Below are 17,717 nucleotides of genomic sequence, written 5' to 3' on the forward strand. Positions count from 1 at the left end.
CTAGATTCAATATACCTTTACCTGGATAACATCAATGGCAACATCTTTACAAAGCTATTCACTGGGACAGCTAGGACATGTATTATTGTGTGTGTGTGTGTGTGTGTGTGTGTGTGTGTGTGTGTGTGTGTCCCCGTCCCTCTCTCCATTTTTTAAAGACCGGATCTCATAATGCAGGTTACCCTCAAACTCGACATTCTCGTGAGATGTGGGATTTTCAGGTACATAACCATGTTGGGTATTGGTTTCGTTCTTATTGAATTTTATTTTTCACTCTTTTTATTTTAATGTCTTTGAGTTTTTGTTCTTTTTTTTTCCTCCAGTACTTGGGTTTGAACCTGTGCTGTAGGCATACACACAAGCCTTCATTTGTATCCTTATCAGGGAAACAACACCATATAAACATCATACAATGTTGCTCTTCTATTTTCTAAAACATTGTGTAGAAATGGTGCTCATTCTGCTCTCACAGAATTCTCCAATGTGAAACCATGCAGGTCTACAATTTCTTTTTCAGTATTTTAAAATTATAAACTCATTTTCCTAATAGTTAGGGGCTCCTTAAAAGATCTTAGCTCATACTAGATGAGCAACAGTCTACCTCTTGAATCACTGTGATTTGTTAAATGTTTATATGGAGATCTGCGGCCACATTTCCTTAGTATCTTGTAGAAATTTTCAGATTGGTGATGATTCCCAGCTTGATTAATACTGGCAAATTTCTGTTTTTCATTCTTTGTCCTTTTCAGTTCTATTAAACCTTTGAAGAATTAGCCATTCCAGACATTTTCTCTAGGGTTCAGTTCCATTGACTGCTCTTCTTCGGTCTCCCCTGAGAAAAGCTTGAGAGTGTGTGCTAAGATTTATTATTATTTTACCTGTATAAGTGTTTGCCTTTATCCATGGGCACTACATTGTATACAGTTATCTGTGGATGCCACAGAGGACACCAGACCCTCTAAAACTGGACTTTGTGAGTTGTCAGGTGGGTGCTGGGAATGGAATCAGGTCCTCTCAAGAGCAGCCAGGGTCCTTAGCTGACAAGGCATCCCTTATTTTGAGTTTGACTTAACTCTTCTTTTTCTAGGTTCTTGAGATAAAATTCAAACTACAGACCACAGCTGTCTCTTTTTTAAACACTACACATTTACCTCTGTCATTTACTGGGTTTTGTTCCACTCTGATACGCAGTATTTTCATTTAATTTGATTTTCTTTCTCAAGCTAAGTACTAAGAAGACTAAGGCTACAGGATTACAAGTTTGAGGTCAGAACGGTTACAAAGAAAGACTCAACCACAGAAGTGAACAAAAGCAAACAATTTCTTTGAGAATACTTTTCTGAATTATTGGTTCTTTTTCTTTCTTTTTAAAGAAGTCTTGTTTGTTTGTGAAATGTTTGTTTTTTCTGACTTTATTACATAATATTATGATGTTTAGTCTTTTATGATTAATACTTATTATAGTTTTTCCTATCCTTTTATGTTCAGCATACCTCAACTGTTATAGCATTAATTAATTTCCTGTAGTTACTGATAATCCCTGACTATGCTCCTGCTTTCCAGCTCTTTTCCAGCTTTTCTGTGGGCTGCTGGACTTGAGAAATCCTTTCTCTTTATCTGAACTACTTTTATTGTTTATCTAGCTTTTGAAATGGTTGCTTTGGGTACGCCTTAGTTAGGGTTATTATAGTCATGTTGAAACACCATGACCAAAGCAACTTGGGGAGAAAACGGTTTACTTCTCTCCTAGTTCCATGTAACAGTTCATCACTAAAAGCAGTAAGGGCAGAAACTCAAGCGGGGCAGGAACCTGGAGGCAGGAGCTGATGCAGAGGCCATGGAGGTGGTGGTAGGGAGGGATGCTGATTCCTGGCTTGCTCTCCTGGGCTTGCTCAGTCTGCTTTCTCTGGCCCAGGGGTGGCCCCCCACAGTGGGTTGGGCTCCTCCCCACAAATCAATAATTAAGAAATGGCCTACAAGGCCTGGAGAGATAGCTTAGCAGTTAAGAGCACTGGCTGCTCTTCCAGAGGTCCTGAGTTCAATTCCCGGCAACCACATGGTGGCTTACAACCATCTATAATGAGATCTGATGCCCTCTTCTGGCGTGCAGGCATACATGCAGACAGAGCACTTATACCTAAAAAAATACATAAATAAAGTTTCATAAAAAAAAAAAAAAAATGACCTACAGGCTTGCTTGCCTACAGCTCAGTCTTATGGAGACATTTTCTCAACTGGGGCTCCCTCCTCAATGATGACTCCAGCTTGTGTCAAGTTGACATAAAACTAACCAGTACAGAGTACTACAATGCAAATATTGTGATACCATATCTTATCACATTTAGATAGTAATTCATATATAGTTATCTTATTACACTTATATATTCCTTCATATGTGTGTGTAATAAAATCTACTGGTGTTACCATTTTCCCTGGTCAATTAAAAATATAAAAATCTTAGCTACACTTATATTCTTTTACTTATAATTAGCTTACTGCTTTTTCCTAAATTTGTATAGAAAAAGAGTGTTTAACTTTTTTATTTCAGTCCTCTAAATTAAGAAAAATCAAGAGGTAAAGAAAAGTTTTTCTTTTTTATATTTTCGCTTTTTTTATTGTGGCTTCCTGCTGTTCCAGAATTCTCCTCTTCGTGTAGAGGAGGCTCGCTGATGATTACCTTTCCTAGCACTGGTTCATCTACGAGCACCTCATCCTAAAGGTGCTTTGAGTCTACATAGACACTGAGTTATTTCCTATCTCTCAGGGTCCAAACAGCTAGCTCTTCCTACCTTCTAGTCTGGTGGCAACCTTCCTAACACTTCGACCTTTTAATACAGTTCCTCACACTGTGGTGACCCCCTAACCATAAAATTACTTTGTTGCTACTTCGTAACTGTATTATGCTAACTGTTATGAATCATAATGGAAGTGTCTGATCTGACATGTTGGATATCTGATAAGTGACCCCTAAGGGGGCGGCAACCCACATGTTGAGAACCATTGTGCTAGTTTTTTTGATCAGTTGTTATATTAAGGTGTCATTTCTTCTATTCAAGATTTTTTTTATGTTTAGTTATGATGGTTTCAAAGAGAAATGTCACCATAGGTTCACCTATTTGGACACTTGGTCCCCAACTGGTGGCTCTGTTTTAGGAAGTTACAGAAGTTTTAGGATGTGGGGTCTTGCTGGACAAAGTCACAGGGCGCTGGGGAGCTTTGAGAGTTCATTGCCTAGCGTTTCTTCTAGTTCACTTCTGTGCTTGCTAGGCGACAATCTATATGATCAGCCAGCTCCCTGCTTGGGCTACCTGCTCTGGTGCCTTCCTGGCCCAGACAGATTCTCCTTCTGCAACTGTAAACAGAAAAAACTCTCCCCTAAGTTGCTTTTGATCATGACTATTTCTTTACTGCAGCAACAGAGAAGGAACGCGAAGATGATGTGCGTTTTCTTTGTGTGCATTCAGTTTGAGCTCAGCTGCTTTCTGCAATCCTGATAAATGTGGGAAATTTCGAGACACCGACGCTTCCACTTTCCCCCTTGCCCACTCACTGTCTTTTCCTAAAACGTTGATCACTGATGTCAGATGTTTGTAATTGGCCCCAAAGCTCCTGAAAGTCCGTTCCTTTGCTTCTCTCCCAAGTTCTATGTGTCGTACGGGTCAGGTAGTCTGTTTCCCACCTCCACATGCAGCCCCTGCCTTCTCTGGATCTCACTCTGATAATGACAGTGAGTGCTGCTGAACCCATCCACTAGGCTTTTTTATTTTTATTTTTTTAAAGTTCAAGGTTTTCTTTTTATCTTTTCTGCCGTTTTGCTGAAACTTTCCATTACCTTTATTTGTTATAAGTATGTTTATAATTGACAAGTGAAGGATTTTGTAATGGCTGTATATACGGATATATGTACTCATTCATTCATTCATTCATTCATTCATTCAACAAAATCTCTAAATGTTGCTCAGGCTGGCCCTAGATTCTCCATCCTCCTGCCTCAGTCTTCCTAGTGCTGAGACTTCAGGCTAGCTACCATGCCTAACTATAATGGGTATTTGTAAAATCTTGAAGAGACAATGCTAACGTCTCTGCCATCTTAGTATTGGTATCTGTTGATTGCTTTCTCTCACTCAACATGAGATCTTTCTGGCTCTTGCTACAAAAAAATGTGTCTGTCTGTCTACCTATCAATCAATCATTATCTATTTGTGGTACAGGGAATTAAACCCAGGGCCTAACATATGCTAGGCAAATGCCCTAATGCTAAACTATAACCCTTTTTATTTTTAAAGAGGGTATTGATATGTTGCTAAGGAAGGCCTTTAAATCCTGTTGCCCAGTTCACTGAATGGGTGAATTTCAGACTTGTACCAACAGGTCCAGCTAAGAAGTGACTTTTTTTTTTTTTATTAACTTGGATATTCATTGCATTGTATTACAAAACTATGGATTTCACTTAAACCTACTTTGGCTGGCTTGACACTGCTCCAGAGAGTTATAGATGGGCATTGCCTCACTTTCAGGGACACTAGATGGGGAAGTACATCCTTGTCCCCCTATCTGGGGAGGTCCATTCCAGCTATTTAGGAGATCTTGCTTGATACCAGCCCAGCTGAAAGGGACAGAAGCACCTCACTACTGTTCCAATCCAGGAGCTTCACCTGTGGGCTCTACCACAGGCCCGAGATGGAAATCTGGACAACACCCTAGAAGGGAAACAGTACTTTGCGTCTACGGGTAGGGAGGAGGTCCACATCCTCTCCTCCCAGTATTTGGGTGGAGAATGGGCAGGCAGCATTTGTTTTTGCCTCTCTACAATCAACATTCCATCTCTGCCACAAGTCTTTCAGAGAGTACCCTGGAAGCAGGTTTAGGCTCCCATCGGACTATTAAGGGGCAATATCTAGGTTCCCTCTTTTAGTGGCTCTTGGGGGCAAGGATAGGACCCTGGTATGTTCTGTGTTGCTGTCTGGGGTACAGGAACTGTTCACCAAAAGCTGTCTGAATTGTAGGATTCCCCCTCCTTTCCCAATTATTCAGGTAGAGAAAGCAGGCTTTCATTAGGACCATCTGTTTCTCTATCTGCTAGTGTTTCTGAGTTGTCAGTTTCTTTTGCTCAAAGCCTAAGATAAATGAGTTAAAAAGAAAACTCCAGGAATGACCTGCCCATGGCTCCTTGGAAGACCTGTTTGAGAAAGTCTGCTCCTTCGGCTCCTTTCAGAGTCCTCTTATTTCATTTTGTACACAATGTACAAGGGTCCTAAGTCTATGCTTTGTCTTGAATGTTCTTGTTTAACTTGTAAGATTTTAGGTTTTCCAAAAACTGTAAAACCAGTCTAGTATTTTAGATTTTTTTCAAATCCATAAAACACACAAGCATTAGATTTAATTCTGCTTCAACTTGTGATTCAATACAAGACATTCTAAGTTCTTTTCAGAAGGAAAACACCATTGAAAGTTTAGTTCTGTATGTGTATGTGTACATGTGTAAAATTAAGGCTAACATATAAATGGCATGTGTGTATGTATGAATGTTTATACACAGGTTTGTTTTTTTTTTAAAGTGCTGGTGATCAAATCTAGTATTCACATACAGAAGGCAGGAGCTCTACCACCGAAGAACATCTCCAGTCTCAAATGGACTATACAGTTAATACTAATATCTGGAAAGTCAATGTCATACTTATCAAAACCATATGTTTTGATATTAGGGTAATGAAACTGGTCTCCGAAAAGCTATGTTAACTTGCAAAGAGTATGTACTTAAGCTAGCCAAAGTTTTTTTTTTTTTTTTGGGGGGGGGCTAGCATCTCACTTACTTTCTTTTCTAAAATTTACCAGTTCAGTCCTTGGCAAAATTACAGGTTGTTTCTTTTCCAAGAATGTGCATTTCATACATTATTTGATATTGGGAATGCCTCTATTACACTTTCTTCTTGCTAATGGACATAATTTCAAAGGCAATACGTTATAAATCCTAACTATGGAAGTCTGAACTTGAAGGTGACACAATTTCTTTTAGCAATGTTGAAATTCATCTGCCATAACTGTGAGCGATGAATGCTTCTCTGTGAAGAAAAGCAGTGATGGCTTACTACATCAACCCAAGCGCTCTACACACTGCTCCCGCCAACCCGCCAGCCTGGGTAGGTTCGAGACCTTCTATCCTTTTACAGATACGGAAGAGGTTCAAAGAGGAGCAAGGCTCTCAGCTCACACAGCTGGGAAGTGGAGAGAACAAAGCGCTGACCACTGTGCTGCTCCCATCTCTGTGTGTAATGAGCATCTGCCCTTAACAAGAAACCCGCAAGAGCCATGGGTGTCTCCATCCTCTGGCTGCACAACAGCAGAGCTTCCTCTCATGTCTCACAAACTTCTTCCCAGGTGGGTTTTCAAAGCAGCTTTCTCCCTCGTGCCCTTTGTGTAGGAGAATTGTACTTTTAATTTTTATTTCCCTTTTCTGGTAAAAAAATATATGGCATATATGAAACTTAAAACCCAGAGAAATGTGGACTATGATTAGGAAACAAGCCCCTCATTTAGATGCATGCCTGCATTTTAGAAAGTTGAGGTGCTTATATGTTCTTCTGCAATGCCTTCCCTTGCTGGTTCACATAATAGTAGACCATTTATGTGAGAATAATACATTTATCTCTAGTTCTGTTTGTGCATAATTAGAGCATTGTATTATTGCTTTAACCGAGTAATTGCCCCTCCCCACCCCAACCCCCCACCACTGTCTGTCTATGACCTATAAAAAGCGGTGCATGTCACCACCAGCAGATTCAAAACACTACATTTAAACATGCACTACCATTGTTAGGGGAGCCAGAAGACTTTCGGATTTTCAATTATAGGAACTATATTAGTTTTCTTTTCTCTATTTCTGCTAGTGTTACTTGTTTAAAACTTTAATTACATACAATTTTAGCCTTTCACATCTACATGTTTTCAAATCCCTATTTACCTGTCTTATGCAATAAAATTAGCCCATGTCGGTCCACGCACCGAAACATTCGATGTAAAGCTATGAAATTTCTTCAAGAACTATAACAGAAAATCTTTAACCTTGAGTTAGTCAATGATTTCTCGTTACCACAATAAAGGCACACTCCACAAAGAGAAAAAAAAATAAACCAGATCAGTCAAATCCAAAGCTCCTTGACTTTGAAAAGCTATGAAGAGTCACACTTAAGAAAAATCACAACCACACTTGAAAAAAAAATCAACAAAATTATGTCCATAATATATAAAGAAGCCTCAAAACTCAGTAGTAAGAAAACTGAAACCAGTTAAGAAAAATATGTCAAGTATTTACCATTTTAATGGGAAAATAAAATGGTTATTTATTATAATTTTATATCAAGATTCAGTTCATCTAACTCCTTCAAGAAATTATAGACCTTCTGCTCCCTAAACCCTTTCACACGAATAATTAAGAATGATACGGATAAAAATGTTTTATGTGAAGCTTGTGTAATCAGAATACCACTGCTACGTATGTGATCAGTTCCCTCAGGCCTAGCTGATTTCCAGAGTAAGGGGACAGGAGGCAGAGAGCCAGAAGGGTATTTTCAGGTAGAGAAAATAGTATACTTTACTCTATAAAATAGACTTCTCCATTTTCGGTATAGGCCATCTCCCAGTTTTCAGGTAGAGGACCTAAGTTATCCTCTGCAGAAAGAGGTAGGTACTGAGGGAACTTCTGAGAAGGGTCCGTGATGGGAGCGGCGAGGATGCTACTATTCACAGGCGGGAGCGTTGCTTCTTGGAGAGTGTGCTCGTCCTGGTCTCCAGAATCGGCTGCTCCATCAGGCACAAAGGAGAGAGAAAAAAAAACAAGCACAAAGCTGTTCAACAACACGCTGGGAAATGCATGACGAATACATCTACGATCTTTCCCCACACGCATTTGTGATCCGAGATTTTATTAACAAATATTAATTATGATAATAATGGCTTTCCTTAGGTCATTTTCATACATGTATATAATGTGTTCGGATCATATGAACCCATTCACCTCCTCTCTCATTAATTCCTTTTGTCTCCACACCTAGCCCTCCTTCTCCTTTACTCCCTTTACTCTCTCCTAGTGACCCAGGAGTTTTTCATCAGCATGTTTACAAAAACTTGTGTGTCTTGCCAGTGGTGATACCACTGAAGAAAATGCCTCTACCTGCTCTAATCAACCATTAACAGTGTGTAAAGCATCACAGAGTGTGCAGCCTCGAGAGCAGCTTCCTCTTTCATGCCAGGCCCAGGCTTACAGCTGCAGGGAATTCAAGGATGCGGCAGTGACGTCATGCCCAGAAGTTAGGGTTCCACACCACTCTTTTACAGCTCTTATAAATTCACTCATCCCTTCGTCTGCAAGGTTCCCTGAGCCTTGGTGAGGGTGTTATAGATGTCTCATTGATGGGTAGGCTTTTAACAATTATTTAATTTCTGTGCCGTGTATCCCTGGTGAACACAGTTGCAAAAATTCTCAATAAAATACTTGCAGACCAAATTCAAGAACCCATCAAAAAGATCGTTCATAGTGATCAAGTTGGCTTCTTTCCAGAGATGGTTCAGGGATGCACAATCTGTAACTGTAAACTGTAGTATGTCACATAAATAGACTCAAAGACAAAAATCACTTGATCATTTTAAGAAAAGCAAAAACCGCCCAAATCCAGCTTCTACCTTCTTAAAAGAACTTATCTTTTCCTAGTTGCTGGTTATCCACTATGGCTACTGTTTCACTTGGGTAAACAGAAAGAATCAAAATGATTAGCAAGGCCAGGGATATGGCTGTCGTAGAACATCTGCTTGGCACATGCAGGGCCGGGAGATCTAGCTCGAGTACAGAAAGGAAGCACCCAAACAAAACAAAACGCAGCAAAGTGTATTTGAAAAGAAACAAGACAACAATTATCTTGAAGATATCAAATGAAGAAAGCAATGTATCAACTCAAACCCTAAGGATTCTATACCAAAATGTCCTCAGACTGATCTGCGCTCTCATTCCACTGAATTCATTTGGTTTCATGATTCAGGAGGGGAAAAAAGATCAAACTGAACCCACAGACTCTGTGGCATTTTTGTAGGTTCTTGTAGAAGTGATTTAGTCTCTCAGAGTCACTCCCCTATAGACATTTCTGAGTTTTGATAGGCACTGGCGAAGATCAAATAGTGACAAATTAAGCTGGAAAGATTACAAAAGTTTAGAATAAAGAGACAGCTATGGCAGTGAGTCAGAACTGAGACTCCTTTGGGAAGCTAAAGAGACTGTTCTTGTGAAAACTAAGACAGTTATCCCAGAACAGTATCGTGTGGGTGGACTAATTGGACTTGGATCCTAAGAGAAGGCTCTAAGTGAAGGTGTCTCCTTGCCTCCGTATTAACCAGAAACATCAAGGGTGATGTCATCAAAACACCCATAAACAGCACTGTTGACATCCCTGCTGACTTTTTATAGAGGAGGATGATATTAAACGTCAATCTCCATGAAGCTTCAAAAGACAATAATCAAGATATAGTCATTTTCTGTCTCCCATAGTCACTCCCCTGTAGACGTTTCTGAGTAAAGCAAAATAAGGGATAAAACTGGGTCTCAAGCTGTCTGATGAACAGCTAGTGAGCTCAACACATGAGAAGGAGTCCCAGAAGGTGAATGGCAGCATGCCAAGCCTACAAGATGAGCAGCTCTACCACAACCTAGCACCACTGACTAGGCCATCTGGAGGACTTCCCTGGCCAACATCTCTCCCTTCTTATTTTGGTGCCATCATTAAGGCTCCCGTTTGGAGGCCATTCTGTGTCTGGGTGGTCCAGATAGAAAGAGACACAAACCAATGTGTGGTTCCAAGTCATACTCTTGGATTTAGGAATATTCTATCGTGTTGGTTTTTTCCATTGGTTCAGGAACAGGTGGACGCTGCAAGGCTAAGCAATGAAGGGCTGGTGTCTTAGTCACATTTCTACTGATGTGATAAACAGTCCAAGACCAGAGGCGGCTTGGAGAGGAAATGGTTTATTTCAGCTTACAGTTGTAATCTACCATGGAGAGTTCAGGCCAGGAACTCAACGCTGGAACCTAGAGACAGGAACTGAAGCAGAGGCCACAGAGGAAAGCTGCTTACTGCCTTGTTCCCTATGGCTTATCGAGCCTGCTTATTTATACCACCCAGGATCGCTTGCCCCTGGGTGGCCATGCCCCCAGAGATCTGGGCCCTCCCATATTAACCATTAACTGAGAAAACACACTACAGAACTGCCTACAAGCAAACCTTATGGAGGCATTTTCTCAACCAAATTCCTCTTCTTAAATGACTCTAGCTTGTGTCAAGTTGATATAAAACTAACCAACATATAAGGTATAGAAATTTTAGTGCAGCAACTTGCAGCCTGTTGATGCTGGAATAATCAAGCAGACAGGTTTCTAACACTTGATGTGCTGCTGGTGGTCCTTCTAACATGGCTTAGCAAGATGTATGCAGAGAAAAGCAGAGACAGAAAGTGAAAACACTGCCTAAGATTCCAATGGAGCCTTTGAGGTCATGTCTGAAACCAAAGCTGTTCCTAGGCTATTCAACTGCTTAATGCCTCACTTTCTTTCTCAAACCAATACAAGTTAAGTTTTATGACTTGCTTCTCCTTCTTTTGGAAAACATCAAATGGCAGATCATGCCAGTGTGGCGGGAAGCCTAGAGAACCGGAGGCCCAGGACTAGGAAGCCACGGCAGTTTCAGCCAAGGATTTGGCAGAGGTCTTGGGGCCATAGTAGTGGTCAAGGCCATGGCTATAGTCAAGGCCGTGGTTGTGGTCAAGGATGCAGGGCTCATGAAGGTAAAACCAAAGACAAGGGGTGGATCCCTGTCATCAAGCTGGGCTGGCAGGTTAATGACATGAAGATCAAGTCCCTGGAAGAGATCTTCTGTTCTCCCTGCCCATTAAGGAATCCAAGATTATTGATCCACCCCTCCCCCCAGGCTCATCCCTAAAGAATGAGGTTCTGAAGATCATGTCAGCATAGAAGCAGACTTGGACTGGCCACAGGACCAGGTTCAAGGCTTTTGTCACTATTGGAACTACAATGGTCATGCTGGTCTTGGTGTTAAGTGCTTCAAGGAGGTAGCCACTGGCATCCGAGGGGCCATCATCTTGGCCAGGCTTTCCATCATTCCTGTGTGGAGAGGTTGCTGGGGAAACAAGATTGGCAAGACCCACACTGTTCCACGCAAGGTGACAGGGCTCTGTGGCTCTGTGTTGATGTGTCTCATCCTTGTCCACAGAGGCACTAGCATAGTCTCTGCTCCTTTGCCCAAGAAACTGCTGTGCTGGCTGGTATTGATGACTGCTACACGTCAGCCAGGGGCTGCACTGCCACCCTAGGCAACTTCGGCAAGGCTACCTTTCATGCCATCTCCAAGACCAAAGTCTCCTTATCAGGAACTCACTGGCCATCTTGTGAAAACCCATACCAGAGTCTTTGTTCAGAGGACCCAGGCTCCAGCTGTGGCCACCAAATAAGAGATTTTATACATGAAAATTAAAGTGAATTAAGTCTGTTAAAAAAAAAAAGCTTACTGTTGTAAATATTAAAGGTATGTTACATTTGTTTATGCTGTGGAATATTTGTTTAATGATGCATAGATGTATTGCATTCTTCTATGTTGCATTTGTTTAACTCTGTGAAACTGTGTTACTTTGCCTATCTAAAACACCTGATTGGTCTAATAGAGAGCTGAACAGCCAATAGCTGGGCAGAGAAAGGATAGGTGGGGCTGGCAGGCAGAGAGAATAAATAGGAAGAGAAATCAGGGAAGAAGCGATCTAGGAGTGAGATAAGGAGGAGGACTCCAGGGGCTAGCCACCTAGCTACACAGCTAGCCATGGAGTGGAGTAAGAAGTAAAGAAACGTACATAAGATAAAAATAAAAGCCCAGAGGCAAAGAAAAATATGATAATTTAAGTTAAGAAAAGCTGGCTAGAAACAAGCCAAGCTAAGGCTGGGCATTCATAAGTAAGAATAAGACTCTGTGTGATTTATTGGGGAGCCGGGTAGTGGGCCCCCAAAGAGCCAAAGAGTAAAGAAAAAAAAAAAACAAAACAAAAAAACAACAGTTTGCAACTTACATCTAAGAGTATAGATCAACAGAAATCTAGAAAAACTGAAAGGAAATCAAACAAAAACAGAAGGATCATCTTAAAATTATACAGATATCAATATGAACTGAGAAATTAGCAAGAATGTAGAATGACTCCACAAAAGTCAACACACATTCATTTCTGACATTTCTCTGGATGTTTCAAATCTCATGTGTCCTAGAAATCCCCAGACCCACCACCAACTACTACTAACCACTTGCCTGGCTCGTTGGTGCAAAACACAGGATGGAGGTAAAATTTTAAAGATGTGGTGGTATTGTGTTCCCCAATATATTGTGCACCCTAATAAACTTATCTGGGATCAGAGAACAGAATAGCCCCTAGATTTAGAGGCCAGAAATTTGTGGCACACACACCTTTAATCTTAGCATTCCAAAGGCAGAGAGATCTATCTGGATCTCTGTGAGTTCAAGGCTATCCTGGAAACAGACTCATGCCTTTTATCCCAGGAAGTGATGATAGAAAGCAGAAAGGTATATAAGGCATGAGGACCAGAAACTAGAAGCTTTTGGCTTGGTTAAGCTTTTAGGCTTTGAGCAGCAGTTCAGCTGAGACTCATTTAGATGAGGACATCAGAGGCTTCCAGTATGAAGAAACAGGATCAGCTGAGGAATTGGCAAGGTGAGGTAGCTGTGGCTTGTTCTGCTTCTCTAATCTTTCAGAGTCCACCTCAATACCTGGCTCCAAGTTTGGTTTTTATTAATAAGACTGTTTAAGACCCATGCTACATAAAGGGACTTTGGCGGGGGGTGGGGGAGTGGGGTGTTGAACTAGGGTTTTTCCTCTGTGTAGCCCTGGCTATCATGGAACTCACTCTGTAGACCAGGATGGCCTCGAACTTACAGAGATCCATCTACCTATGCCTCCCCAGAGAGATGGATTAAAGGCATGTGCCTCCACTGCCTGGTTTAAAGAGACTCTTTTTAAAAGCACCACATTGAGGAAGAGTCAGTTCATATAAGAACCACGTTTTCATACAGTTCTCTAAAGAGTGGAAGGACATAAGATAAGGTAGCATGTGAGTTGTTTAAAGTCTTAATTTATGTGCATGTTTATTCCCAACTGGGATTTGAACTCAGCTTCTCAATCTTGAGCAGCAAACACTCTTACTCACTGATCTATTTCTCCAGCCCCTAATTGTTATTTTTTTGTTGTTGTTATTTTTTTTTAAACATTTTTGGTTCCCTAAATAGCTGTGCACTTTGGCCAACAGAATAATTCTACTGTCATTAAGTACATATAAGAAGAATTTGCCTTCAGGGGCTCCTCTTAGCTCTATAATTCAGGGACCATTTGTAGAAGACTGTTCCACTACCTAGTTCAACCATCAGTCCTGTGGTTAGTGTCTGCTCATTGTGATGTCTGCTATCATCACATAAAGAAGGCACAGGCTATGCCCTCAGGATGCATGTGGCCATTATTCCCCTGTTGTCCTGCTATTGATGTTGAATGTCACACAGGCATGATTATGGGGTACAACTTCTTCAAATGATCCAAGCAAAGGACAGCAGCAATATCAGGTTATTTTTCATTGTCCTGGTGAGTATCATTTTTAATGGGCACATAGTACTTCTACATTTGGATAAGAGTGTCACCATTTTAGCAAAGCCAGTCTAAAACAGAGCTAAGGCCTCATTATGCCACTGGTGTTCAAGAAGCTGTTAGCTCAGAGCAGCTGGCGGATTGCAACTTGAAGAGGTATACGGTGCAAAATGCTTTGAAGCAACTCCTTTTACACATATATCACAGGAGTGTTAATTATTTGAAAGCATCAGTTTGAGTAAGTGCACGACAGCGCCAGTGTTCTGAATTAGTATTCATTCAACATATTCCTGACATACTGAAGTTATCCTATTACACAGACACATCGAGCTACCCCTCCCTTCTTTTCCCTCTCCTTTTCCTTTCTCCTTCCTTTCTCCACCCCACCTCACCCCCATCCCCAGATGCAGTACCTGGAATCTCACTCCGAACTTGCATGCTGGGTGTGCACTGTACCACTGAGCTATCCCCCCAGTGTAGATCATCCCTTTGGAGGACATGCTATTTGCTTTCTTGGTACTAAGGTGGGAACCTAAAGAGCACAACTAGTGATCATTTGGCTTCCTGTTTTGGGTATAAACTAATGATGAGACTGATTTTACCAATGATGATCTAGGAACACATGCTGTCCTTAGATGCTAGACTTTCAACTGGGGGTGATAAAAAAAAAAATCAGGTTTTCTGAGACCTGGCTTCTACTAATAGAAACATATAGTAGTTAAAAACAGGAAGCCCACCAATAACTGCAGCTACTACCATGAATTTGGTCTTGTTTTCTACTAAGAAACCCCTTTAACATGTATGTAGAAGACAGGTAAGGGACATGAAACAAACCCCAGGCGACTACTCCTGGGAACAAATCCTGGAGGGTACTCCTGGGGCCAACTCCAGGGATCCTCTCTTGGAGCCTACTCTTAGGGAACACTACTGTGGTCTACTGAAGACCACTCCTGGAGTCTACTCTTAAAGACTACTCCTGGAGCCTACTCTTGAGGTTTATTCCTGGGGCCAACTCCTGAGGTTTATTCTTGGGAACTTACCTTCGGGAACCACTCCTGGGGTCTAGTCCTAGAGACCACTCCTGGCACCTAACTCTGGGGTCCACTCCAAGCATCTACTCTTGGGGAATATTCCTGTGGCCTACCGAAGACTACTCTTGGAGTCTACTTGAGGAGACTCTTCCCGGGGTCACTCCTAGGGACTACTCCGTGTGCCTACTCCTGGCATCCACTCCTCAGGACCACTCTTGAGGTCTACTCCGTGTGCCTACTCCTGGCATCCACTCCTCAGGACCACTCTTGAGGTCTACTCCCTGTGCCTACTCCTGGCATCCACTCCTCAGGACCACTCTTGAGGTCTGCTCCCTGTGCCTACTCCTGGCATCCACTCCTCAGGACCACTCTTGAGGTCTACTCCCTGTGCCTACTCCTGGCATCCACTCCTCAGGACCACTCTTGAGGTCTACTCCCTGTGCCTACTCCTGGCATCCACTCCTCAGGATCACTCTTGAGGTCTACTCCTCGTGCTGGCAGAGCTGCTTCACTAAATCTGGCTGCTAGATCTTCTTTGGGGACCTCCTCTTTGCTGGGAGTTAAAGCATGATTCACTATTCTTATCTGCTGAACTACTACGATATTAAAGTATTAGAGGTTTTTAAAAGAAATGGTAACACTTGTGCATGGTCTGTTTTCGTTTTGGAAAAGAACACGATAAACACACAAAAATATTCCCAAGGAATGAAATCAGTGGAATTTAATAAAAGTATGCATAAGAATGGCAAATATCTTCTAGATATTGCAACTAAAGGTCAGCCACTGTCTATTCCATTCTAAATAAAAAAATGGAAAATTTCACAGAATCAAATTCTTAGAGAAAGTTAGAAGTGGCCTAATTCAGCCATTTTATACACAAATGAGGCTATGCATATTGTCTATAAAAGGAAAACCAGCACAAGCCAAGCCATAACACCTAAGCGCTCCTTCTTTACCCAATGTTTCTCACAAAAAGGTTGAGCTACACTATTGCTGATAATAAAATTACCAAAACTTTTTATTGCCACCTCAGGATTCTGAATTTAATGTCTGGCAAAGCCTCTGAGAAGTACAAAAGGCGATATATGGTGTTCAACTCTAATAGCTCTTTCTTGAATATCCTATTGAATTATGTTGACTGTGGTGGTGGGTAGGCATACTGACTGACCAATCTTTTCACTCACTGTGGCTAGGTCTAACTAGACAATGACAAAAGTCTGCTGATATGCAGAGAAAAGGATCTAACATGCTGAAAATGGATAAACCATCAATAGCTACAATTCTGAGACAGAAAAGGAAATAAAAACATAGGCAAAGTAGAGGAAACAAGATGGACTTGTAAATCACATGACATATTAGCAACTCCATATATGCTATAGGCTGTGTCTGTGCCACGGTGGAAACAATGAACTACACAGCCATTTATATAGCCACTACATTTTGAGCTACAGCATACAGATCAAATCCACACACTGTGAAAAATACGCTCACTAACTGAGAACATGCACCCCAGCCTCTGGTCTTACAGTTCCTGGAGGCCTTATCCTTAACCATCCCTTCATAATATGTATCATCTCAGTAACCCATACTCTTTAATGCAGCATGCACATGCACTGTGGAACCTTACAATATTTATTTTTCTATCGTTCCCCCTGTAAGATATACAGTGAAATTTGTACAAGTTAACTGAAGACCTGATCTGGTTCCATTATATCTTTACCTAGATGAGAAGAGGATGCTGGGAGCTCACCAGTATAGCCTCAAATGACAGCAGCCTGATCAAACAAATTTTCATGTTTCAATTCATGATCAACCATGATCATGTCTCATGATCTGACCCCCCATAATAATAAATAAAAATAGTCAAACAACAAAGTAAAGAATTTTTTAAACATGTTTTTTAGTATTTAGTAGTTTGGGTGAAGTTCAAAGACTCTTAGGAACAAGCATGGTACGTAGACAAGGAAAGACAAGACTGTCCCCAAGTACCCTGTGGTCACAGTCTGAATCTTGATAACCCCAAACACTGGTTGGAACCTTTCTGTAAAGACTCCAAACACCACTTTGGCACATCTGTTCAGAGGAGACATAATCTGTTCTTACCTGTAAAGCTACTGTTCATTTCAGGAACATCATCCTCCTCCTCATTCTCCGTGTGGACTATGCCAGCATTTTGCATATCATTGTAGGACTTTGTTCGCTTAGGGGTCGACTGCTTGGAGCCGGACTGAAGGCTGTGCAAGGCATCCGTCGTGGTCACTTTCCCACTGACTGGCTGGCTGGGAGGTTTGGGTGTCCCATAATAGTTTCCTAGGTGATGGAGAGACACATTTGCATGTTTCAAAATGAAGACTTTTTTTTTCCAGCCCCAAGAATTCACATCCAAATCTCTTAGAGTATTAAAAAATGAAGCTGGAAAGCTAGAACATGCTGGATTTCATTTCCAGAATGAGTTATCAAAGGCGTCTTTCTATCTATCTAGTTACGGGGTTACAGAAGGGAAAAGGAAAGCCACAGGGTTTTGATGCAAAGGAGCTAGGATAAAACCAGAAGTGGCTGTGCTGAATAGAGGCGTTTCATTGTCATTACATTTGAATTTCAATGGGTCATCTTTTGATATAGGCAACCACACAAGGCTGAATCCCATTAAGAGTTGAGTCCCACAGAAGACAAAATTCATGACTGCCAAGATCCTCCCAGGCCTCAAAGGTCGAGGTCTCTCTCTCTCTTCAAGAGGCAACCGGGGCGCTTCGGTAAAAGGAGGGCAGCGAGCACCACGTGGCACCTCTTAAACTGAATGGCAGGGTTGACTATAGGGGTTGTGCCAGGTAGGAACAAATCCTCGCCAAGTTTCAACAGAAAATTGTTCACTGATGCCCCCTGGGGGAAATCACCCTTCATGTAATGGTCTTCTTTGCTTCTAGCCATCTTCAATTCCTCCATGTTTGGGAGGCCCCCCCCCAACTCTGCTAGGCAATTATGAATGATACATGAAGT

At 41.5% G+C, this 17,717-nt stretch overlaps 1 protein-coding gene across 26 annotated transcripts in view; it reads right to left on the bottom strand.

Moving 5' to 3' along the window:
• The window catches only part of Magi1 (membrane associated guanylate kinase, WW and PDZ domain containing 1), a 653,433-nt gene that overhangs the window by 104,723 nt on the left and 530,993 nt on the right, over positions 1-17,717 (bottom strand). For all 26 annotated transcript variants that reach the window (XM_028855222.2, XM_037203933.1, XM_037203931.1 and 23 more), the window contains 2 exons: positions 16,824-17,030; positions 7,596-7,797 (listed from right to left, as the gene is read on the bottom strand). In XM_028855222.2, coding sequence (XP_028711055.1) covers positions 7,596-7,797; positions 16,824-17,030 — 409 coding nt within the window. The remainder of the gene's footprint in view (positions 1-7,595; positions 7,798-16,823; positions 17,031-17,717) is intronic.

Source organism: Peromyscus leucopus, chromosome 3, assembly GCF_004664715.2.
Source record: "Peromyscus leucopus breed LL Stock chromosome 3, UCI_PerLeu_2.1, whole genome shotgun sequence".
Classification (NCBI taxonomy): domain Eukaryota; kingdom Metazoa; phylum Chordata; class Mammalia; order Rodentia; family Cricetidae; genus Peromyscus; species Peromyscus leucopus.